At 52.3% G+C, this 22,724-nt stretch overlaps 2 protein-coding genes across 3 annotated transcripts; one reads left to right on the top strand and one right to left on the bottom strand.

Moving 5' to 3' along the window:
- The first annotated feature begins 263 nt into the window (after positions 1 to 263).
- PRRT3 (proline rich transmembrane protein 3) lies at positions 264 to 10,183 on the top strand. 2 transcript variants are annotated; one of them, XM_004452685.5, is made up of 5 exons: positions 264 to 552; positions 3,102 to 4,170; positions 4,362 to 4,517; positions 5,068 to 8,646; positions 10,005 to 10,183. In XM_004452685.5, exons 2-4 carry the CDS (start codon positions 3,159 to 3,161, stop codon positions 6,816 to 6,818), a joined length of 2,919 nt encoding a protein of 972 aa, XP_004452742.2. In that variant the 5' UTR covers positions 264 to 552; positions 3,102 to 3,158; the 3' UTR covers positions 6,819 to 8,646; positions 10,005 to 10,183. The 2 variants fall into 2 exon arrangements, with proteins under 2 accessions (XP_004452742.2, XP_058144537.1); XM_058288554.2 differs by having other exon boundaries at positions 357 to 520.
- Positions 7,661 to 22,620, bottom strand: CRELD1 (cysteine rich with EGF like domains 1). Its single transcript, XM_004452686.5, has 11 exons — positions 22,498 to 22,620; positions 21,865 to 22,057; positions 21,530 to 21,612; positions 12,017 to 12,127; positions 11,604 to 11,695; positions 10,752 to 10,928; positions 10,574 to 10,669; positions 9,628 to 9,711; positions 9,359 to 9,454; positions 9,058 to 9,192; positions 7,661 to 8,320 (listed from the first exon to the last, which is right to left on the bottom strand). Exons 2-11 carry the CDS (start codon positions 22,036 to 22,038, stop codon positions 8,106 to 8,108), a joined length of 1,263 nt encoding a protein of 420 aa, XP_004452743.2. The 5' UTR covers positions 22,039 to 22,057; positions 22,498 to 22,620; the 3' UTR covers positions 7,661 to 8,105.
- Positions 22,621 to 22,724: the final 104 nt, after the last annotated feature.

The following is a 22,724-nucleotide window of genomic DNA, read 5'->3' as shown; positions in this document are numbered from 1 at the left end:
CCAAGTGTCCAGCCACAGGGACCTGATATGTAAAAATTATGGGTCCCCCACATGCTGGATGCAAGAGATGAGGTAAATCTGTAGATATTTACAAGGAGAACGGGCCAGGATATGTTGCAAAACGAAGGGGAAAAAACGCAAGTTACAGAACAGTATGCTCTCATTTCTATTTAAAATGTCTATACGTCTATGCGACTGTGCACTGAAAGGAAAAAACATCCGAAAGATACGCGAGCAAGCTTCGGTCGCACAAGTTGGCACACGGAGCCTGGCTGCCCGTTCCCAGGGACGCTGGGGAAGGACTTGCACCTCAGCTCGGAGGTGACCTCGGGTCGCTCCTCGCGCTGAGAATCGGCGGGAGAGGAGGGCTCGGGCCTGGGAGGAGAGGCGCTAAAAGGAAAGGGTTAAGCGGGCCGGCGCGCCTGGGGGCGGGCTCGCGATCGGCAGCGCCGGGCTCCGTTAGCCGAGCCTGAGCCTCCGAGGATGCGGCGCGGGCAGCGGCCGCCGGGACGCGCGCAAGGTGAACGCGGGGGCTGCGGGCGCGGCGCGCAGGTGAGGAGCCGGCCGCGGGCAGGGGCGGCGGCGGGGCCGGGGCAGGCAGCGTGGCCCGCAGCCCCCCACGCGGGCGCGGGCGGCCGCGCCTGGACAGCGCCAGCCCCCACCCGGGACACTGCGGGAAGGCGCGGAGCCAGGGGAGAGGAGACGGAGCAGGAGAGGTAACCGGAGACGGGCCAGCTCGCCGAGGCTGCCCTGCGGCGGCCCTCGCCCCGCCACCAGGTCGGCCTCGTCCGGCCCCTGGCGCCGGGAGTCCCCTCCCCAGATCTTGCCGGCAGTGGGGGCGCAGGGCTGTGCGAGCCCCCACCTTGTCAGCAGATGCCCACATCTCTTGGGCGCCCACATCCCTAGGATTGGGGGTGGCGAGCAGATGGCATAAGCTCATCATTGAAGGCCCAACTCAGCTCTCTACTCTGCCAAGCCTTCTGGGTCCCCTGTGTTTTGCCACAGCTACCCTGGGCTCCCACAAGCTCCCATGTGTCCACTTCCTGGCTGCATGACCTTGGGCGAGTTACCTAGCCTCCCTAAACCTCAGTTTCTCCCCCTGTGAAATGGGTAGAATCACACCTGCTTGTGTCAGAAGGGGTGAATGCGCTAAAGAACTTGTGGCTAAGCTTGGCAAAGGAGCCTAAAGGGGTAGGATCTCAACCCAGAATCTCTATTATTAATTAATGCCTGTGTTAGGGACCTGTCAGTGCCCCCCCCCAACCTTATCCCCACTCCTGACCCTGGAGCTGAGGTCACTCTATGGGCTGCCCATACCCAGCCTAGGCCAGGAGCAGAGCGTGAGGCCGGGCAAATGTGTGAGAAGTGAACAGAACAGACTTTTAAGGCAGGGTCTAAACTCAGGGTTCTAGATGGGACCAAGGGGTCTGTGAACCCCCTGAAATTGTCTACAACCTTGGGGGAGCCTGGGGGTTTTCCTGGAAGAGACCGTCTGGAGTTTTCACCAGATTCTCAAGATGTCTGCGAGCCACAAAGGTTAGAAACCAGGGAGCTGGAGGACAGCTGCTTCCCCGAGAAGAAGGGAGCAGGGCCTCTGCCCCCAACGTACCAGTGCCTCAGGGCTCACAGCCCCCGTCCCCCCTCTCCTGGCTGCAGGGCCCTTTCCTGCCTGGCTGGCCCCGCTAAGGGCTCTCAAGGACAGGAGCATCCATTGGGGCTAAGCACGTGCAGGGGCTGGAGATAATAAAAGATGCAGACCAAGCCCTCGAGGAGCCCTTGGCCAGGGCAGGAGATGGGAGATTATACCTGAGTGTCACCAGGGCAACCAGGGGGTGGGGGTGGGTAAGTGTCAGGGAAGGAAGGCATCCTGGAAGAGGCGATGTCTAAGCCGAAACCAGCTACAGTCACATCTTACTACCTGGGTGCTTGCCCCGGCCCCAACACTAATCAGACCTTGTCACTCCCATGCTTAACATCTCCAGTGGCCTCCTGTGGCACTTAGAAGAAAATACAAGTGCCTTGTCGTGACTGACAAGGCCTCTGGTGATTTAGCCCCTGACTTCCTTTCTGACTTCCTCTCCCTCTGCTACTTTCTCCTTTATTCTTTATACTCTAGCCATACCAGCCTTCTTATCTTTCAAAACTCATCCAGCTCATTCACGATTCAGGGTCTTTGTACTTGCTGTTCCTTTTGCCAAATGCTTTTCCCCATATCCTTGAATGGCCACCTCCTTCTTATCATTACTGTTTAGCTTCAGTGTCACCTTAAAGAGGGCTTCCTGGTACCCCCTCATCTCTCTATTCTTAACCCTGTTTTATTTTCTTCATGGTTCACCTTATCTAAAATTATCTTATTTATTGTCTACCTCTTTTCCTAGATTGCTAGCTCCAGGAGGGCAGGAGTCTTGGCAGTCTGTTCACTGCTTTATTCCCAGTATTTGGCACTTAGTATGTACTCAAAAAATCTTTGTTGAAAAAGTGAAAGGGCTGTACTATTTATTAAGCTCCTGTTATGGCCCTTGGCTCCATGTGTCTATCTGTTTTGTTATTTAAGTCTTGCAAGTGGCCCCCTGAGTTAGGCACTCGTATTCCTATTTTACAGATGGGAAAAACCATGATGCAGAGAGGTAAAATACCTCACCCAAGAAATGGGAACTTTGGGATTCAAACCCAGGTTCCTCCTCAAGGCAGGCACTCGTTCCACTCCCTCTCCACCTCACTGATATTTGAGCTGGGCCTTCAAGAGTAGGATTTCAACCACCGAAGAAAGAGCAGGGAGAGGGCTGAGGGAACCGCAGAAGCAAAGGCCTGGGGTGCTGGAGAGTCTAGTGGGTGCTGGAGGAGAAGGGGCAGCCTGGTGTGGCCTGGAGGGGCCAGGGTCAGAGCTTGTATTCTCTCCCAAGGGCACTGGGGAGCCATCGAAGGTTTTGCAGCAGGGCACGTTGTGTGACCAGACAGGCATGGAGAGGTTGAGTAAAAAGGGGGTGGGGGGCAGGGGGGAAGCTGCTGCCTTCTATCACTCTTCTACCTTTCTCAGGAGCCCCTTGGGGCAGCCTTGGGAGCCCCCAAGCCTCACATGTCATCCCCCTTCTTTTTTGTAGGCTCGTCTAGTGAGGACTGGAAGTCGAGGCTGCTAGTTCCAGGCATCGGACTGGACCATGGCCCCCAGCCCCAGATGTGGCCTCCTGCTGCGGCTGCTGCTGCGGCTGCTGCTGCCACTCCTGGGAACCGGCCCTGCTCTGGGCAGGGGCCTTCCCATGCCACTTGATGCAGAACCACATCTGGTCCCAGGAGCCCTCCCCAAGGGCCCTGCAGGCGCAGAGCCCCAGACCCTCACCTTCTTCCGGGAGAACCCCGGAGATGAGAGCCCCTGGAACTCTGTTGTCCCTCAGGTCCCTACTGAAGAGGTGCCCGAGAGGCCCGCAGCAGGTTCCATCGGCCCAGCCCTGAGCGGGCCCAAAGCAGCTCAGGGGGCCCAGAGAGAAGGACTCCCAGTAACTGATGGCCTCCAGACGGCCCAAGGGGCAGAATCCCAGGGCTGGACAGGGCCTCCAGGCTCACAGGAGCCCCCAGAGCACAAAGCACTGGCCCCCCAACCAGTGGGCACTCCCCATCTCACTTTCATCCCCACAATTCCCGGACTCCAACTCGGAGTAGCCACAGGTCCTCCTTCCCCAGAGGAGCCTGGAGGCCAAGTGGGCCAGAGACCACCTAGAGATGAGGAGCTCCCAGCTGAGGCCAACACCAGGGTCCTAGAGACGCCCCCCTCTGACTACCAGGGCCCTCCCCACGTCCGCGGGCCCCACTGGGGCACTATCGGGAGGCCAGTGCTGGGCAGGGACGAGGAGGACTTCCAGGAGGCAGCGCAAGGCCCTCTTTTTACCCAGCAGGATCCAGCAGTCCCTGATGCTGGCTTGGTAGCCCCAGCTGAGGGGGCACCCTCTCAGGAGCCTGGGGCCCAGCCGGACCTGGCATTGGCCAGAAGCCTTCCTCCTGCTGAGGAGCTTCCAGCTGGGCCCCCCAAGAAGGCTGGAGCTGGGGAGACCTGGAACATCAGCTTCCCAGGTCTCCCGCCCAAGCAGGCTGACCTCCCTGATGCTGGGGGCTCCCCAGGACCCAAGCTCTCAGGCCCCCCAGCCTCAGGGGCTCCCGATGGGCAGCTCGAGCCAGGTGGGTATCACTGTGAGCGTGCAGAGCAGGCTGGGAGGGGGCAGCGTTCCAGGGCAGCTGCATGCTCCAGCTTCTGGGGGTCCCCTTTTCCTCATTCTGGCAAATGAGGGTGATTGTGCCTCCCTCCTGGGGGACCAGATTTGGGGGGACCACTGGAGGGCCAGGCAAGGTGACTATTTTTGTCGTTTCAGAGACAGCAGCAGTGAATGGAGCAGACCCCATCTCCCCCCAGCGGGTGAGGGGGGCGGTGGAGGCCCCAGGCACCCCCAAGTCCCCCATCCCTAGCCCCCTGGACCCTGGCCCACCTACAAACCGAACAGAGAGCCCCGTGGGGGCCCTGCAGCCAGGTGAGGCCATGCCTGGGGGTTTGGGAGAGGGAGTACTCTGTCCAGTAACTCAGAGCCTGGATGAGGTGAAGAGATGTGGGGGAGAGGCGAATGAGTGAGGACAGGAGACTTTGGCCAGGACCGCCTACAAACAACTTGGGGTAATACACTAATACTGGGTATTCTGGGAGAAGCCATTTGCCCTTTGGGGGCTAGAATGTTCTTACATGTGGCATGGGCACTAATCACCAAGGAGCTTTTTAAAAGTAATACTGCCCAGACCCTATCAGAAGTGCTGATTGGTTGGTCTCCGGGTGATTCTAATGTGCAGCCCATATTGTGACCTGCTGGTATATTAATTTCCTGTTCGTATCTTAATAAAAACAGTAGCTCACGTCCATTTAGCACTTACCCAGTGTAGGGCAATCATGCTTAACACTTAATCCTCGTCACAGCCCACGGAGGTAGGTCCTGCTACCATCCCTATTTTACAGATGTGCTTAGAAACGAACAGTGATGGAAAATCAAAGGCACTTTTCAAAGGGCTATTTTAATATTGTTATTATTGCAGATGAAGCTGAGGAGTGGCCCGGGCGCCCCCAAAGCCATCCCCCAGCACCCCCAGTCCAGGCACCCTCCACATCCCGTCGGGGCCTCATTCGGGTCACCACGCAGCGAGCCCTGGGCCAGCCGCCCCCACCGGAGCCCTCAGCCAGCTCCATGGCGTCAGCTCCCGCGTCCAGCCCTCCGGCCAACGCCACGGCACCCCCTCTGCGGTGGGGGCCCCTGCGGCGGGTGCTGAGCTTTACCTGGGAGCTGCACGTCTACGGGGTAGGGGTGCTCTTCTTGCTGCCCGCGCTCTTGGCGCTGGCCACGCTGTCCGCCGCCCCGGCGGGGCCGCCGCTGGCGCTGGTGGCGGCCGTGCTGGTGCTGGTGGCGTCGGGGCTGCGGTCCGCCTACATGCTGGCGGACCCCTACGGCGCGCAGGCGCGGCTGGGCGTCCGCGCCGGCCTGGTGCTCTACAACCTGCCCTTCCCCTTGCTGCTCACGGCGCTGGCGGCCCTGACCTTGCTCGGCCTGGGCGCCGGGCTGCCCCAGCCGCTGCAGAACCCGTGCCTGCTGGGGGCGCTGGCCGCGGCGCACGGCTTGGGGCTCCTGGCGGCCGACCTGCTGTCCGCGAGGCCTGTGCTCAACCTCCTGACGCAGGGCGTGTCGTGCGCCTGGGGCGCGACCGTGTCCCTGGGCACGCTCTGCCTGTGCCGTCGCCGCCTGCTGGCCGGGCCGCGGGGCTGGAACGCTAGTCCCGGGCCGCGCCTGCTGGCCGTGGCGGGCGCGCTGGGGCTGCTGGCCAGCGGCTTGCAGCTGGCGGCCGCGCTCTGGCTCTACCCGGGCCCCGGCCGGGTGGGCCGCTTCTCGTGGGCCTGGTGGGGCGTCCACTTCTGGCTGCGCCTGCTGGAGCTGACGTGGGCGCTTGCCCTGGCGCTGGCCGCCGTGGCCGCTGTGCGACCCAGGCCGCCCACGGAGCATGCTTGCTGGGCCAAGCTGCTGCGCCTGGCGTGCCCGGCGCCGGCGGGCAAGAGCGAGGTGCCCGAGCGCCCTAATAACTGCTACGCGGGGCCCAGCGGCGTGGGCGCAGGTGGCCTGGACATCAGCAAGAGCCTTATCCGCAACCCGGCAGAGGGGGGGCCGCCCGCCACACCCAGTTCAGGAGCCTGGGGCTCGGCTGTGTCGCTGGGCCGCGGTCCCCAGAGTGGCCCGGGGCTGTCCCGCGGCAGCGTGGGGCCGGCGCCGTCGCTGAGCGAGCTGGACCTGCGGCCCCCGTCGCCCATCAACCTGAGCCGGAGCATCGACGCCGCGCTCTTCCGGGAGCACTTGGTGAGAGACAGCGTATTCCGGCGCTGCGGCCTGGCCTCCCCGCCGCCTGGGGACGCTCTGCGACCGCGTCGGGGCAGCCATCCCGACGCAGAGCTCGACGGCGCCGGCTCTTCGCTCCTCCGCGGCCGCTGCCGCTCGCTCAGCGACGTGCGCATCCGAGGGCCGGTCCCACAGCACGTAGTGGAGGAGCCCGGCGGGGCGGCGGCCGCGGTGGCTTCCGGCAGCTCCCTGGACAGCTTCTCCCGGGGTTCGCTCAAGATCAGCTGGAACCCGTGGTGCCACGGGCTGTCGTCGGTGGACAGCCTGCCCCTGGACGAGCTGCCCAGCACCGTGCAGCTCCTCCCTGCCCCGTCCCCCGCCCGGCCCGGCGAGTCCCAGAGCGAGGTCCAGCCACGCTGCAAGCCCGGGGACTCCCGCAGCGCCTCCAGCGACACCATCGAGCTCTGAGGACCAAGACCCGGCCCTCGATGGCCACAGGAGGGGGTTAGAGAACTGGCATTTCCATACCTCCACCTGACTGCAGTTCCTGGAGACATTCCCCTCGTTTTTCGTTCTTTTTCACATTATCTCTATTTTTCTTTCCGCTGGGCATTTTGCACAGTGGCTGCCACTTGTGCGGAATACAGGGTGGACTTGCATGGACTTGGGTATGGAGGACAGGGACCAGGTGCCTGCCCCAAACCACATTCAGTGGACACATGAGGCTCGCTTGTCCAGACTGACTGTCCTTCTCGTGCCAAAGAAATAAACTCTTAGGACTTGGCTCATGCCTCCCTCTGGCCCTGCCAGGATCCTGTGCTACACAGCAGAAGAGGTAGGGGTTAGGGGTCTCCTCACCCCAAAAAACTCCAAGTCTGTGTATGATGGAGAGAAGACGACTTGCAGAAGAAAGGGCACTTGAGAATGGAGGCTTCAGCGATAATGATGCCAATACTATGGAATATCTGTTGTGCAGTGTTTTCAGCTCTTCACATTCATTATCTCGTGTAATTCTCACATTAAGGCTGACTAGAAACTCTCCATTACAGATAAGAAGAGTGCAGTTCAGAGGTGAAAGTCCAAGGTCCTTTGGCCAATCGCAGAGCTAGTACTGAAGCCAGAAAGTTCAGCTCCTAAGTCTGGTTCGTGGTACCCTACTTCAGGGCCAAGTTTTCCTCTGTCCTCCCTCTACTCCTGGCCCCTCAGGGGTTTTAGAAAGCTCCCCAGCTGGCCAACAGGGAGAGGGACAGGAGTCTCTTGGTAGCTTAGCCAACCCATGTGATGGGGGCAGGTATTAAAACTGAAGCTGCTCCTTTTTCCAAGACCTTTATTTCCTGAGATGAATAAATAAACCAACGGCTAAGGGGAGGGTGGGGACAGAAGAGGAGCTGGCAGCATGCGGCAGGCAGGAGGGGGCTGCCATGGCCCCATCCCTACTAGGACCCCCTCATCCTGGGCAGGGACCAAAGCTCGATAGTGGCCACCAAGAGGGGAATCTTTTTAAACATTCACATTGGGAAGCCAGCCTAGTCCCCCCAGGCTGAGAGCCCACAGCAGCCACCCTCAGGGCTACTTTTTCACCCCAGGGCCTTGCCCGCCCAGGCCTGGATGCCGGGGCTGCTCCGTAAGGCAGGTGGGGGGTGCTCACCCCACTTTCAAAAACACACCAAGCTGCCCCAAGTGTCCAGGCAGGTGCGAGGCCCAATCTCTGGGGGCAGCCTGGGCGGGAGGAGGTCCTGCAGGGGGCAGCGGGGATTATCTGCCCTTGATGAAGCCCTCCAGCACGCGGTCACTGCGCTCGGACAGCCAGTAGCCAGTCATGGCAGCCACAGCCCCGATGAAGATGGCAGTGAAGACCAAGTCGCCCTTGGCAGCCAGCGTGGCCAGGGCGCAGATGATGACGCCGAAGAACATCTGCTGCAGCACAACCAGCTCGTCCTCCGTCATCTCTGAGAAGAAGCCTGCCGACTCTGCGGAGGAGCAGGAGACGCAGCCTGTCACGCCTACCCGTTCCCGGCAGTTCCGGAGCTGCCCCGGGGCCCACGCACCGTGTCACCACGGCTGCCAGGCAGGATGCCAGGCACATGTCAGTGAGGTCATTCACGACTCAGAACGGTTCCATGGTGGGCAGTAATTGCCCAGTCCCACCACATGGGAAACAGGCTCAGAGAGGTGAAGAGACTTGCAAAGGCCCCCAGAGGGTGAGTCGGGCAGGGCAGTGTTGCGGTTGAGTCTAGTTCCAGAGCCAGATTGATTCGCATCCCAGCTCTGCATCCTGCTTGCTAGGGAGCCCAAGGTAAGTTTCCTCACATGTAAAATGGGGGTGAGAAAATGCCGACAGCATCGGGCTGTTGTAGGGGTTCAATTAGTTAATAGGTGTGGAGTGCCTGGAACAGTGTGTGACACAGCAGAGCCTTGGAAATGTTCGCTGGCGTCATCACACCACCCCCCGCAGCCTCGAACACTCTCAGCGGGCCAGAGCAAGGACAGATGAGACAGGCTGGGGAGGCAGGGTGATTTGACACCAAGTCCAATTCTTTCACATCCTGGGAGGTGTGAGGCTGCCAAAAGCTGGCCTGGAGTCAGAAGCAGTGTTTGCTTCCGTCAGAGCAGTGGCAGTGCTCACCGGGCTAGGCGGGGTGGGGCCTGTCCTGCTCTCTCCCAGGAGACAGGGCTCCCCGGCCCCCCAGGTCAGGATGGTGCTCACCTGGGAGCTGCTCCTTCACGCAGATGCCCTCCATCTGCTTGTAGCCCTCAGCACAGACGCAGCGATAACCGCCCTCCGTGTTCTTGCACTGCTCGTTCTCTCCTGGACACACCTCGGTCTCACACTCATCCACATCTCGAGGGAGGGGGAGAAGGCATAAGGCCCCTGCCTGCTAGGCCCCCCAGCACAGCCCTCCGCCTCCATCTCGCTCACACCCTGACACCCGTCCAGGCACCATTCCACCCACCTCGCAGCCCCCTCATCTCATGGGGGTGGCTCTGCCCACCTGCAGAAGACTCACCGAGACACTTGGAGCCCACCTGCTGGTAGCCAGGGCTACACTTCTTGCAGCGGCCCGGCCCTGCCCCCATGCAGCCCAGGCAGGCCTTGGCACATTCTGGAGGTGGGAGAAGGGAGAAGAGGGTGAGGGCTACCCCCAGGCCCCAGGAGCCAGGCCCCAGCAGAGGAGGCCGAGACCAGCTCTTTAGCCTAGAGGGCAGAAGTTGGGGAGCTGGTATGGAGGAGGTCCCCCTCTCCTCCCCACCTCCCCTCCTTTGCAAAAACTCTGACCTCGGCACTCATAGGAGCCCTCCGTGTTCACGCAGAACTGGTCGGCTCCACAGCTGGCTCGCTCTGTGCCACACTCGTCGATGTCTACAGGGAGGCAGCCAGGGAGGGGATTTCAGTCCCTATTTTACTAACCGGGAAGCTGAGCCCAGGGGAGGGCGGCAGAGACTGTGAACTGTCCACCAACACAGAGGTCGCTCTGCAGCAGGACTCAGGGCAGCCCAGCTAGAGATTACCTGCCTCATAGCTAAGTATGGCCGTGGGGCTGGGCTCTGGCCAAGAAAATGTAAAGAGAAGTGAGGTGTTCTGCTTTTAGCTTGGCCTTAAAACAAGGAACCTGGGTTCCTCCATGCTCTTTCTTTCCCTTCTCACTTCCTGAGGCTGGAACATGGATGGGTAGATGCCCGTGACCCAGACTCAACCACGCAGACAGCACACCTGAAGAGATGACTAAGGAGGAGAATACAAGGAACCTGATTCCTGCAGGACTGGGCAAGCAGAGCTTCCCTGCCAACTTGAACCACTCGCTTTGAAAAAAATAAACCTCTAGATTCTTTAAGCAACAGTCTTACAGGGATCTTTTCGTCACAGCAGTTTAGCCTTTACCTTTAGCTTAGCCTACAGAAGCGGCTACGTAGAGAGAAAACCGAGCCATGACCAAGTTCAGTATCCTCATTCCCCTGGTTTAATCCTTCCTCAATTTTTAAGACTTGGCCCAAGTGACACCTCCCCCAGGAAGCCTTACCTGATCCACCACCACTACCACTTCCACCGAGCAGGAGCAGTCTGTACCCTAAGTGCCTGGCTAATTTTCTGCCTTTCTAGCCAGGTTGAAAACTATGAAGATGAGGAATGAGTTGGTCTGACCCACAGATATGTGTGTGGAAGGAATGATGGCCTAAACCCAAGCCCCTGCCACCCTCCCCAGACCCAGGGCAGGCCTACTCACCTACACACTTGAGGTGATGCAGGGCCCAGCCCTTTCTGCATTGCAAACAGTTTGATTCCTCAGGTCCCGAGCAGCGGGCACAGGGGCCGAAACAAGCTGGGGGGATGAGGGCTAGATGAGCACTGGCAGGTAGGCACCCCATCCACCCCCACCCGGCGCCACACCCTTGGCTACCTACCCGAACATACCAGATGGCTGGTGTTGCGCTCTGCCTCAAAGTAGCCGAGGCTGCACTGGCCACAGGCCTCACCCCCGTAGCCGGCTTGGCAGTCACAGTGCCCACTGCCCCCTCGGGTCCCTTCCCCTTCACACTGCCCGTAGCCACCACAGGGCTTCTCTGCACCCCCAGGACAGGCTGTGGGCAGACACCAAACTGAGTGAGATCTTAGATACAACTTTGTATTGACAGACTATTTTTCCCATACCATTAAACTTTTTTGGAGAGGAAACTTCATTTTAATGACAGTATAACATTGTCATAGAACTGTACCAAATTTACTTAACCAATCTTCTATTGTCAAACAATTAGATTATTTTTAAATCTTTTCTTTTATAAAGACTGAGCTGACTATCTTTATCTACAGCTTCAGGAGACATTTTTCTAAAAGAGGCTGGTAGTAACTTCAGTTCCTGCCTCATCTTAGGACCATGTGTGTGGATAACTGGCAACAAGTGGGGCTTCGGGGCAGCACCTGCCCCTCCCTAGGAAGGTTACCTTGTTCCAGGTAATGGGGCCTGGTCAGATCCAGGCTTGGGAAATGAGGGGGCCATGGGGCAGGGTGCTGGCCAGCATTTCCCTAATAAAAGATAATAACCACAGTCATATGTGACTCAGTCTACCCTGTGCCTTTTTTCAAAGCTGTTCCCCATTGATTTGCTCATCTCACCAGCTGAGTGAGGCAGGTGAGAAGTGGGAGCCAAGGAGATTATCTGAGCAGCCTGCGGTCACACAGCCATCTATGTGATCACTGATTGATGCTGGGCCTAACCATACCCCTGCCGCCCTCCAAGAGGAACTTGGAAGACTCACGAAGGCAGGAGGGCCCGAAGGTGCCTGAGGGGCAGCAGAGCTTCAGGGACTCCAAGCAGAGCCATTGGAAGAGGTCAGGGGCTTCCTGCTGCCTGAAGACGGGGCGGGGGGGAGGGGATGGGAGACAGTGTCAGGGTTACTGCCCCCACCCCAGTCTCCCTCAGAATCTGAGATATAACCCATCTTTCGTGCAAGACTCTCAAAGCCAACCAACAAATTCTTTTTCCTCATTTGGCAGAGTGGTAAACTGAGGCTCAGTGGGAGCTTGGGTGCCCCAGCAAGTCCTCAGAAGATTTGGGTTTTGAAGAAAGAGCTAAACTAGGACATGATCCCCAACAAGCAACCCTTTGGCCCCTGGTCATGCCAAGGCCCTGCCCATGACCCTTCCCAGGGAAGTCCGCCAAGCCACTCACTTGTGAAACCACCAGGTCTCCACCAGCTCCTCACTCAGCTCCAGCAGGCGGTGGCACTCGAAGTCCGACTTGCTGCACACGCCCTCCAGCACCTCTACCAGGCGGGTCTCACTGATCAGACAGGGCAGGGGAGTGGGCCTCACACTGCACATGAATGCCACCCTCCTTAGGTCTCCTCCCCCACCCTTCATCGTGCCTGTGACAATGCCAGAGGAGAGGCCATGGGACATAATAGAAGGGAATCAGACAGACCTGGAATCAAGTCTAGTGGTACGACCTTGGGCAAGTCACTTAACCTCTCTGAACCTCTGTTTTCTCATCTGTAAAATGAGGACAACAAAACCTCCCCTGCAGGTTTACTGCGAGACACCTCAGCAATTCCACTCCTGGGTATATAAGCAAAGGAAAAAAAACAGGTGTTCAAATAAATCTTTGTATACAAAGGTTCATGGTGACACTTTTCACAATAGCCAAAAGGTAGAAACAACCCAAATGTCCACCAACTGATGAATGCATAATAAAAATGTGGTATATCCATGCAATAGAATTATTATTCAGCCATAAAAAGGAATGAAGTTTTGATACATGCTACATCACCAACGAACTTTGAAAACATTACACTGAGTGAAACAAGCCAGACAAAAAAGGCCACATATTGTATGATTCCATTTAAATGAAATACCATAGTTGGCAAATCCATAGAGACAGAAAGTAGATTAGTAGCTGCCAGGAGCTGGGGAAGGGGAGAATGGGGAGTGATTGCTTAATGGGTACAGAGTTTCCTCCTGGGATGATGAAAATGTTCTGGAACTAGATAGTGGTGATGGTTGCACAACATTGTAAATGTGCTAAATGTCACTAATAGCAACTTTTATGTTATGCATATTTTACCACATTAAATATATATATGTAGGTATATAGCATGTATATCATATATTTAAAGGGTCTGGCATAGTGCCTGACATATAGGACAGCGGTAACAACACAAACAAACAGGCATTGCTATAAAACTAGGGGTTCTCTGAGAGATCCAAGATGGTGAGGCAGACAGTGGAAGGGTGCATTTGTCCTCCAGAAATGGCAAGACAACAGGCAAACTTGCCAGGCATGGAGGAAGTGGCAGAGAGGTGGTGCTGAAGCAGAACAGGCAGCTCAAATGGGTGGCCCCACCAGTCTGGGGGAGCAGCAGGGTGGGGGGAGCTGTGAGGGTGGCCTTGTGGGACACAGGAGAGTGGCAGGAGGAGCAGCGCCAGCAGCCCAAGAGGGCAGCCCTCCAGGGTACATGGGGTGCAGTGCAGACCACCGTGAGAGACCTGTCTCTGGGCGCAGGTGGGTGTGGTGAGCACAGGCAGAAGCCAGACAGCCGTGCTTGGACCCTCAAGGACTAGGTGCTCAGGTAAAACATCAAGGAAGGAGTTGGACAGGGAGATTGAGAGAGGCCACTGCAGAGGAACGGGCTCTTAGGAACTGGTCTGCGCCCCTATCATAGGTCCCTGCCCAGTGTTTTGATCAAAGATGGGCAAGTCTGAAGAACTAGAGTAAGCTGAAACAAGTGTCAAAGAGTTTATCACAAAACCAAACAACAAAACCCTAGGCAAGAGAGAGAAACTGACCATCAGAGTAAACTCATCAAGATAAGCAGATGCCTAGACACCAGCAAAAATTACAAGCTATATTAAGAAACTGGAAGATATGGCCAAAAGGAACAAATTAATAAGTCAGAGGAGATGCAGAACTTAGAACAACTAATCAAAGATGTCCATACAAATATCCTAAATCAATTCAAGGAGATGAAGAGCTAAAGGATATTAAAAGACACTGGGTGGGAGCAGATGGGCCTCAAGCTGTTGAGCAACTGCCTCCCACATGGGAGGTCCTGGGTTCAGTTCTCTGTACCTCCTGAAAAAACAAAACAACAAGCAAAGCAAATGATAAAACCAACTCAGGGAAGCTGATGTGGCTCAGTGATTGAGCACCAGCCTCCCACATATGAGGTCTCAGTTCAATTCCCAGGCCCTGGTACCTTGGGGGGAAAAAAAAAAAAAAAAGACTCTGGGTAAACATACAGAAGAAACTGAAACCATACACAGAAAAATAACAGCTCTTATGGTAATAAAAGGCACAAAAGAGTGATTAAAATACACTAGATAATGGATGTTGGGTTCTTTTGTGAGGTGATAAAGTTTCAAAAGTGATTGTAGTGATGGTTGCACAAGTCTGTGATCATACTAAAAATCACTGAACAATATACTTTACTCAGTAAATTTATAGTATTTGAAATATGTCTCAATAACTATGCAACTTGGAAACAAAAAAAATATAGTAGAATCACACAACAACAGAAATGAACAGGCAAAGGAAAAAATTAGCAAATTGGAAGATAGGACATTAGAAACTGCAGATATATAGAAAAATGCGAGCAGGGTCTCAGGGAACTGAATGACGGCACAAAGTACACAAACATACATGTTATCAGTGCTCCAGAGGGAGAAGCGAAGGATAAAGAGGCAGAAGGAGTGTTTGAGGAAATAACGGCCAAAAATTTCCCAAATCTTAGGAGGGACATGGATGTACATGACCAGGAACCACTGCATACTCCAAGCAAAATAAATCCTAACAGAAATACCTCCAAGACACATACTAATCAGATTGTCAAAGGTCAAAAATAAAGAGAGAATCCTGAAAGAAGCAAAAGAAAAGCGATCCATCACATACAAGGGAAGCTTAATAAGATTAAGTGCTGATTTCTCATCAGAAACCATGGAGGCAAGAAGACAAAAAAACTGCCAGCCAAGAATTCTAAATCCAGCAAAACTGCCTCTCAAAAATGAGGGTGAGAATAAAATATTCACAGATAAACAGAAACAGAGAAAATGTATACATAAGAGGCCCACCTTACATGAAATACTAAAGGGAGTTCTAGGGAAGCAGACTTGGATGGGGCATCTGTCTACCACATGGGAGGTCTGCAGTTCAAACCCCGGGCCTCCTTGACCCATGTGGAGCTGGCCCATGTGCAGCACTGATGTGCGCAAGGAGTGCCGTGCCATGCAGGGGCATCCCCCGCATAGGGGAGCCCCACAGAAAAGGAGTGCGCCCCATAAGGAGAGCCGCCCAGCACGAGAGAAAGTGCAGCCTGCCCAAGAATGGCGCCGCACACAAGGAGAGCTGACACAACAAGATGACGTAACAAAAAGAAACACAGATTCCCATGCCACTGATAAGGATAGAAGCAGTTCACAGAAGAACACACAGTGAATGAACACAGAGAGAAGACAACTGGGGGGGAAGGGAGAGAAATAAATAAAAAACAAATCTTTAAATAAAATAAATAAAGGGAGTTCTACAGGATGAAAGGAAAAGACAGTTGAGAGAAATGTAGAGAGTATAGAAAGGAAGATTATTGGGAGTGGATGTGGCTCAAGCAGTTGAGCATCTGCCTACCACACAGCAGGTCCTAGATCCAGTTCAAGCAAACAAACTGTTTGCAAACAAATATGCATAACATAAAACTTGCTATTAGTGACATTTAGCACATTTTACAAACAGTGAAACCAACTCAAGGAACCTGATGTGGCTCAGTGGTTGAGTGCCAGCTTCCCACATATGAGGTCCCCAGGTTCAATCCCTGGCCCAGGGTACCTCAAAAAAAAAAAAAAAGAAAGAAAGAAATGAAGAATATTAGGAAAGGTAACCAAAAAGGTTAAAAAAAGAGACAAAAATAAGATATGATACATTTCTTAAAAGCCTAAGGATATAATAGTTGAAGTACTGCCTTTACAGCAATAACAATGAATGTTAATATTATTATGTTAATGTTAATATTAATTACTTAATAATTATATTGTTAATATTAATATTAACATCCCCAATTAAGAGATACAGATTGGCAGACTGGATAAAAAATATGAGGAAAGCAGATGTGGTCAAGCAAGTAGGCTCCCGCCTACCACATAGAAGGTCCCGGTGCCTCCTAGAGAAGACAAGCAAGACAGCAAGCTGACATAATAGGCTGGCACGGCGAGCTGACACAACAAAGATGATGCAACAAGGAGACTCAAAGAGGAAGCACAATGAGAGACACAACAAAGCAGGGAGCAGAGATAGCTCAAGCAAATGGGTACTTCTCTCCCACGTGGGAGGTCCCAGATGCAGTTCCCAGTGCCTCCTAAAGAGAAGATGAGCACACGTGAATGGACACAGAGAGCAGACAGCAAGTACAAACAATGAGGTGGGGGAGGTGAATAAACAAACAAAATAAATCTTTTTTTTTTTTTAAAGACACATCTATCTGCTGTCCACAAGAGACCCATTTTAGGCCCAAGGACAGAAACAGGCTGAAAGTGAAAGTTTGGAAAACGATATTCTATGCAAACAGTAACCAAAAAAGAGCTGGGGTAGCTATACTAATATTAGACAAAATAGACTTTAGGGAAACGGACTTTGGCCCAGTGGTTAGGGCGTCCGTCTACCACATGGGAGGCCCGCGGTTCAAGCCCCGGGCCTCCTTGACCCGTGTGGAGCTGGCCATGCGCAGTGCTGATGCGCGCAAGGAGTGCCGCGCCACGCAGGGTGTCCCCCGCGTAGGGGAGCCTCACGCGCAAGGAGTGCACCCATAAGGAGAGCCGCCCAGTGCGAAGGAGGGAGCAGCCTGCCCAGGAATGGCGCCGCCCACACTTCCAGTGCCGCTGACGACAACAGAAGCGGACAAAGAAATAAGAAACAAGACGCAGCAAAAAGACACAGAAAACAGACAACCGGGGGAGGGGAGGGGAATTAAAGAAATAAAAAAATAAATCTTAAAAAATAAAAAATAAAAAATAAAAAAAAAAAAATAAAAATAGACTTTAAATGCAATATGGCTATAAGACAAAGAAGGACACTATATATTAATAAAAGGGGCAATCTAGAAGAAAGAACAATCATAAACATTTATGAACCTAAGCAAGGTGCTACACGAGGCAAACACGGCAAAACTGAGGGGAGATGCCTCTACAGTAATAGTGGGGGACTTCATTATTATTATTATTATTATTTTATTTCTCTCCCCTCCCCCCCAGTTGTCTCCTCTTTGTGTCCATTCGCTGCATATTCTTCTGTGACCCCTTCTATCCTTATCAGTGGCACCAGGAATCTGTGTTCCTTTTTGTTGCGACATCTTGTGTCAGCTCTCCGTGTGTGCGCTTCCCAGTGGGGGACTTCAATACACCACTCTCAGCAAGAGACAGAACATTGAGAAAGAGGATCAATAAAAAAAGAGATGTATATATGTGATTGTGTTAACTTTGAAAATTTTAATGTAGTTTCATGTTAGTCTGTTAGGCTTTTCTATGAAATACCTGTCTATATTATTTGTGACAGAAACATTTCCCTGATTTGTTATATAATTCTCTATATCCTTTGGGAAAAGGAATTCTCTCACTATAATAATAAATGTATTGGGAAGCGAACTTGGCCCAGTGGTTAGGGCGTCCGTCTACCACATGGGAGGTCCAAGGTTCAAACCCCGGGCCCCCTTGACCCGTGTGGAGCTGGCCCACACGCAGTGCAGCGCAGTGCTGATGCACGCAAGGAGTGCCTGCCACGCAGGGGTGTCCCCTGCGTAGGGGAGCCCCACGCGCAAGGAGTGCGCCCTGTAAAGAGAGCCGCCCAGCGCAAAAGAAAGTGCAGCCTGCCCAGGAATGGCCCCGCACACACGGAGAGCTGACACAGCAAGATGACGCAACAAAAAGAAACACAGATTCCCAGTGTCGCTGACAATAAAAGAAGCGGACAAAGAACACGCAGCAAATAGACACGGAGAACAGACAACAGGAGTGGGGGGGGAGAAGGGGAGAGAAATAAATAAATCTTTAAAAAAATGCAAATGTGATAAAAAAAAAATAAATGTATCAATGTTTAAAAAAAAGAAACAGATCTTGAATAATTCAACAAAGAAAATGGACCTAACAGGCATACATAGATCACTGCACCCTGAAACAGCAGGATATACATTCTCCTCAAGTGTCCTTGGCTCAGTCTCCAAGACAGACGTAAGGTCATAGAACAAGTCTCAAAGAATTTAGAAAGACTGAAATTATACAAAGCCTTTCTCTGACCACAGAGGAATGAAGCTGGAAATCAATAAAGGGCAGAGAACTAGAAAATTCACAAATATATGGTAATTAAACAACACACTCCTAAACAATTAGTGGGCCAAAGAAGAAATTGCAAGAAAAATCAGTAAATACCTCAAGGCGAATGAAGATGAGAACACAACATATCAAAACATATAGGATGCAGCGAAGGCAGTGCTGAGAGAGAAATTTATACTTCTAAATGCCTACATTAAAAAAGGAAAAAAAAAACTAAAATCAAAGACCTAACTGCATACCTGAAGGAACTAGAAAAAGACAGGGAAACGGACTTTGGCCCAGTGGTTAGGGCGTCCGTCTACCACATGGGAGGTCCGCGGTTCAAACCCCGGGCCTCCTTGACCCGTGTGGAGCTGGCCATGCGCAGTGCTGATGCACGCAAGGAGTGCCGTGCCACGCAAGGGTGTCCCCCGTGTGAGAGCCCCACGCGCAAGGAGTGCGCCCGTGAGGAAAGCCGCCCAGCGTGAAAAGAAAGAGCAGCCTGCCCAGGAATGGCGCTGCCCACACTTCCCATGCCGCTGACGACAACAGAAGCGGACAAAGAAACAAGACGCAGCAAATAGACACCAAGAACAGACAACCAGGGGAGGGGAGGAAATTAAATAAATAAATAAATCTTTAAAAAAAAAAGAAAAGAAAAAGACAAGCAAACTAATCTCAAAGCAAGCAGAAAGAAAAAAATAACAAGGATTAGAGCAGAAATAAATGAAATTTAAAATAAAAATAAAAATGAGAAAATTAACAAAACCAAAAGCTGGTTCTTTGAGAAGGTTAATAAAATTGTCAAACCCTTAGCTAGACTAACAAGGAAAAAAAGAGAGAAGATTCAAATAAATAAAATCAGAAACAAGAGAGGTGACATCATCACTGACCCCACAGGAATAAAAAAGATTGTAAGAGGACACTATGAACAACTGCATACCAACAAATTAGACAACTTAGATGAAATGGATAAATTCCTAGAAACACACAAACAACCTACACTGACTAGAAGAAACAGAAGACCTCAACAGACCAATCACAAGTAAAGAGATTGAATCAGTCATAAGAAACCTCCCAACAAAGAAACATCCAGGACCAGATGGCTTCACAGGTGAATTCTACAAAGCATTCCAAAAAGGACTAATACCTATTTTGCTCAAACTCTTCCAAAAAACTGAAGAGGAGGGAATATTACCCAACTCCTTCTATGAAGCCAACATTACCATACTACCAAAGCCAGATAAAAATACTACAAGAAAATAAAATCATAGACCAATCTCTCTAATGAATTTAGATGCAAAAATCCATAACAAAATACAGTAAATAGAACCAACAACACATTAAATGAATTATACACCATGATCAAGTGGGTTTTATCCCAGGTATGCCAGGGTGGTTTAACATAAGAAAATCAATTAATGTAATACACCACATTAACAAAGCAAAGGAGAAAAATCACATGATCAATGAAGAAAAGGCATTTGACAAAATCCAGCATCCTTTTTTTTTTTTTTTTAATTAAAAACTAGGGGTTCCCTTAGCGTTTGTAATGGTTAGGCTAATATAACAATCAATCAGGTAATTGTGCCCAGTTGTTTGGTCAAAGCAGCATTGAGCTAATTGTAATACACGGGCATTTCATGGAGTTGATTGCATAGATGGCTGGTTATATCGAAAATCACCTAAGGAGACTGCCTTCAGTAATGAATGTGTCTCATGTAATCAGTTGAAGGCCTTAGAAGGGGAAGGGATTTCAGCATTCAGAGACAAAATTCCCATCTCTACTTCAGACAGTTAGCGTCTCCTGGGAACTCATCAAGGAGCTTCACTGGAGCCCCAGGTTTGCAGCATGCCCTGGTGAATTTGGACTTGTGCGTTCCCACGGTCGTGTGAAACAATTTTATAAATAGTATGAACTATTTACAGATAGTTCCTGTCATTTCTGTTTTTCTAGAGAACTCTGACTAATACACTAATACAGGTTATTTTTGTCAATCCTTTTATTCCCAAATGTGGAAATTGAGACCCATTGAGGGAAAGGAAAATGACCAATGTCACATCAAAACAGAACCTTTTATTTCTAGTGGGCATTTAGAGTTTAATCCTTACCATAGTCCTAGAAAATAGGGAAAACAGGAACTAATACACCCATTTTATAGGTGAGAAACCAGGATCAGAGAGATTAAGTGACCTACCCTGGGTCACAAAGCTAGTGGGATAGCTGGATCAGAACTGGCAACCAGGTTGATCTAATTTCAAGTCTTTGCTGATTCCTTTTCCTCAACTTCACACTAAAAGCTGGAGGGTTTAGGCCTTTTCTCATTCAGCATTCTCTTTACATAATCTCATCCTGCTCCACAGTTTTAAAACCTTGACCATATGCTGATGACTGATTCCCAAATTTGTATCTTCAGAACCCACTTCTCCCCTGAACTCCAGACTCCAAAATCTAACTCTACTTGGATGTCTAATGGACATCTCAACCCAACATGTTCCAAAAAACTCCTGATTCCTCTCCTCTCCAAACTTTCTCCTTCCCCAGTCTTATCCCAGGAAATAGCCCCACTTTTCACCCAACTGCTTAAGCCCAAACCCTGGTAACATCTTTTATTGTACTTTTCCACTCATACTCCATGTTGACGCCATCAAGTCCTATTGGCTCTTCTTGCAAAATACACTGAGAATTGGACCCCTTCTCTCACCATGTCCACAATTAGCTACTGTGCTAGCTCATGCTGCCTTCACACCTAGCGTGGTCTCCCTGCTTCCCCCATCCTGGCTCCCTATACTCTGTTCAGCACGGCAGTGAGTGGTCTTTTAAAGGTAAAAACAGGACCACATCACTCCACTGCTCAAAACCCACCAATGGCTTCCACTACACTCAGAAAAAAACTAAACAACTTTCTGTGGCCTTCAAGGCCAATTTGACTTGGCCTGGGCCTCTGCCTTCACCTTCTACCACTCTCCCTTTTGTTCACTGACTCCAACCACTTCTCAAATATGCCAAGTTTAGTTTTACTCTCTGCCCGAATCCCTTCCCTTACCATTACATAACTTGTTTTTTTCATTTCAGGTCTCTGTTCAATTGTCATACCACCTGAAAGAGCTCTTCTCTTGAACACAGGCTAAAACACTATGCCTCCCCACCATTCTGTAGTCCCTTACCCTGCTTTATTGTTCTTTACCTGAGATAACATTATTTATTTTTTCACTTTTTGTCTTTCCTACTAAAATGTAGGTTCTATGAAGATGGGATTGAGTTTATCTTGTTCACTGCTATACTATAGATGTTCAGTAAATATTTTAAGTGCTCCCCAAAAGTCCCTAGCCCCCAGGAGTAAAGCAGAAATTGGGAAGTAGGGTAAACCACCACCCTTGCGCCTCACCAGTCCCTTACCTGTCTTTGTATTTGGACAACTTTTCTTCCTCCCAGGCAGTGTTTCCACCCCCAAAATTGTCCCGGATGGTTCTCTCCAAGCCCTGGAAACAGAAAAAATTAGTTCTGTAAGTCCAGTGTCTTGCACATTGTAGTACTTTACACTCTCGACAGTCACTATTTTACTTACAAGGAAATTGAGGCACAGTGATACAATTTGCCCAAGGGCCATACAGTTAGTAAATAGCCAAGCTGGGACTTGAGTCTAAGCAGATTTGCATCCCAGAATTCCCCACTCTCAACCGCTGTGCTATAGTAGTTAGGCTCCCCTCCCGCGAGGCAGCTGGTAGACCTACCTTGTTGAAGCTTTCCACCAGCCCGCGGCAGGTATGACAGGGATGGGGCTCAGGCGGGGGAGGAGACTGGGGAAGCGGAGAGGGCTGGGACCAGACGGGGCCTGGGAGACTGAGGAAGAGGCTTAAGCCCCAGACCACTGCTAGTATGAGGCCCTTCAGGGGCCGTGGGGCCATCTTTTCCCAGGCTGGGGACCTGTGGATAGAGGGCGTGGGGAGAGGTCACTGGAAAAACCAGGCCCCAGCTGAGAAATCAAAGTGTCGGTTCTTTAGTGCCACGGGGTACGGAGCCCAGATCCGCGTTAGAAAAAATGGGGGGTGGACTGGAGTCCGGGGGGTGCAGAAAGAACCCCACTCTACAATTTCAAGAGAAATGGTATCTACGCTGGGGGAGGTAGCCTGGTTCCCTGGCTTTAGCGGGGTGGGAGTCAGTCCATTGTTTTAGGGTCGGTTCGTGGGTTATTAGGGGTCAAAGCATTGGTATCAAGAAGAGGTCAAATTCCAAATGTTGAGGAGGAGGCCGGATGGACGGACTTAAGGGGTGGGGTCCGGAACCCCGGTCTTGGGAGGAGGAGCCCGGATCCGGATGTGGGGGGAGGGAGTCAGGACCGGGACCGGACGAGGGAGGATCCACACCCGCGGAGGCGAAGAGACAACCGCCCCCAGCCCGCGGGCGCCGACAGCCTCAGCCTCGGTAACGCCGCCGCCGGCGTAGAACGTGCCCCCTCCGCCGGCGCCGCAGCCCGGGGGGCGGAGCCCACAGCCCAGCCAATGGCGGCGAGCCATGGTGCGATGGCGTCACCCCACGCCAGCCAACCAGAGGCGGCGCCGGGCTGCACCTGTCCGGCGTTTAAAGGGTCGCG

The sequence above is a fragment of the Dasypus novemcinctus genome, chromosome 26, assembly GCF_030445035.2.
Source record: "Dasypus novemcinctus isolate mDasNov1 chromosome 26, mDasNov1.1.hap2, whole genome shotgun sequence".
NCBI lineage: Eukaryota > Metazoa > Chordata > Mammalia > Cingulata > Dasypodidae > Dasypus > Dasypus novemcinctus.
Note: the sequence above shows the minus strand (reverse complement) of the source record. Positions and strands in the feature narration are given on the sequence as shown.

Excerpts from the sequence above, each read along its gene's own strand:
- PRRT3 (XM_004452685.5), top strand. The coding sequence starts at position 3,159 with ATGGCCCCCAGCCCCAGATGTGGCCTCCTGCTGCGGCTGCTGCTGCGG. Across the intron at positions 4,171-4,361 it reads CGATGGGCAGCTCGAGCCAG|AGACAGCAGCAGTGAATGGA; the intron begins GTGGGTATCACT and ends TTGTCGTTTCAG. Across the intron at positions 4,518-5,067 it reads CGTGGGGGCCCTGCAGCCAG|ATGAAGCTGAGGAGTGGCCC; the intron begins GTGAGGCCATGC and ends TTATTATTGCAG.
- CRELD1 (XM_004452686.5), bottom strand. The coding sequence starts at position 22,038 with ATGGCCCCACGGCCCCTGAAGGGCCTCATACTAGCAGTGGTCTGGGGC. Across the intron at positions 9,455-9,627 it reads GGGCTCCTATGAGTGCCGAG|AATGTGCCAAGGCCTGCCTG; the intron begins GTCAGAGTTTTT and ends TCCCACCTCCAG. Across the intron at positions 8,321-9,057 it reads CGTGAAGGAGCAGCTCCCAG|AGTCGGCAGGCTTCTTCTCA; the intron begins GTGAGCACCATC and ends GCTCCTCCGCAG.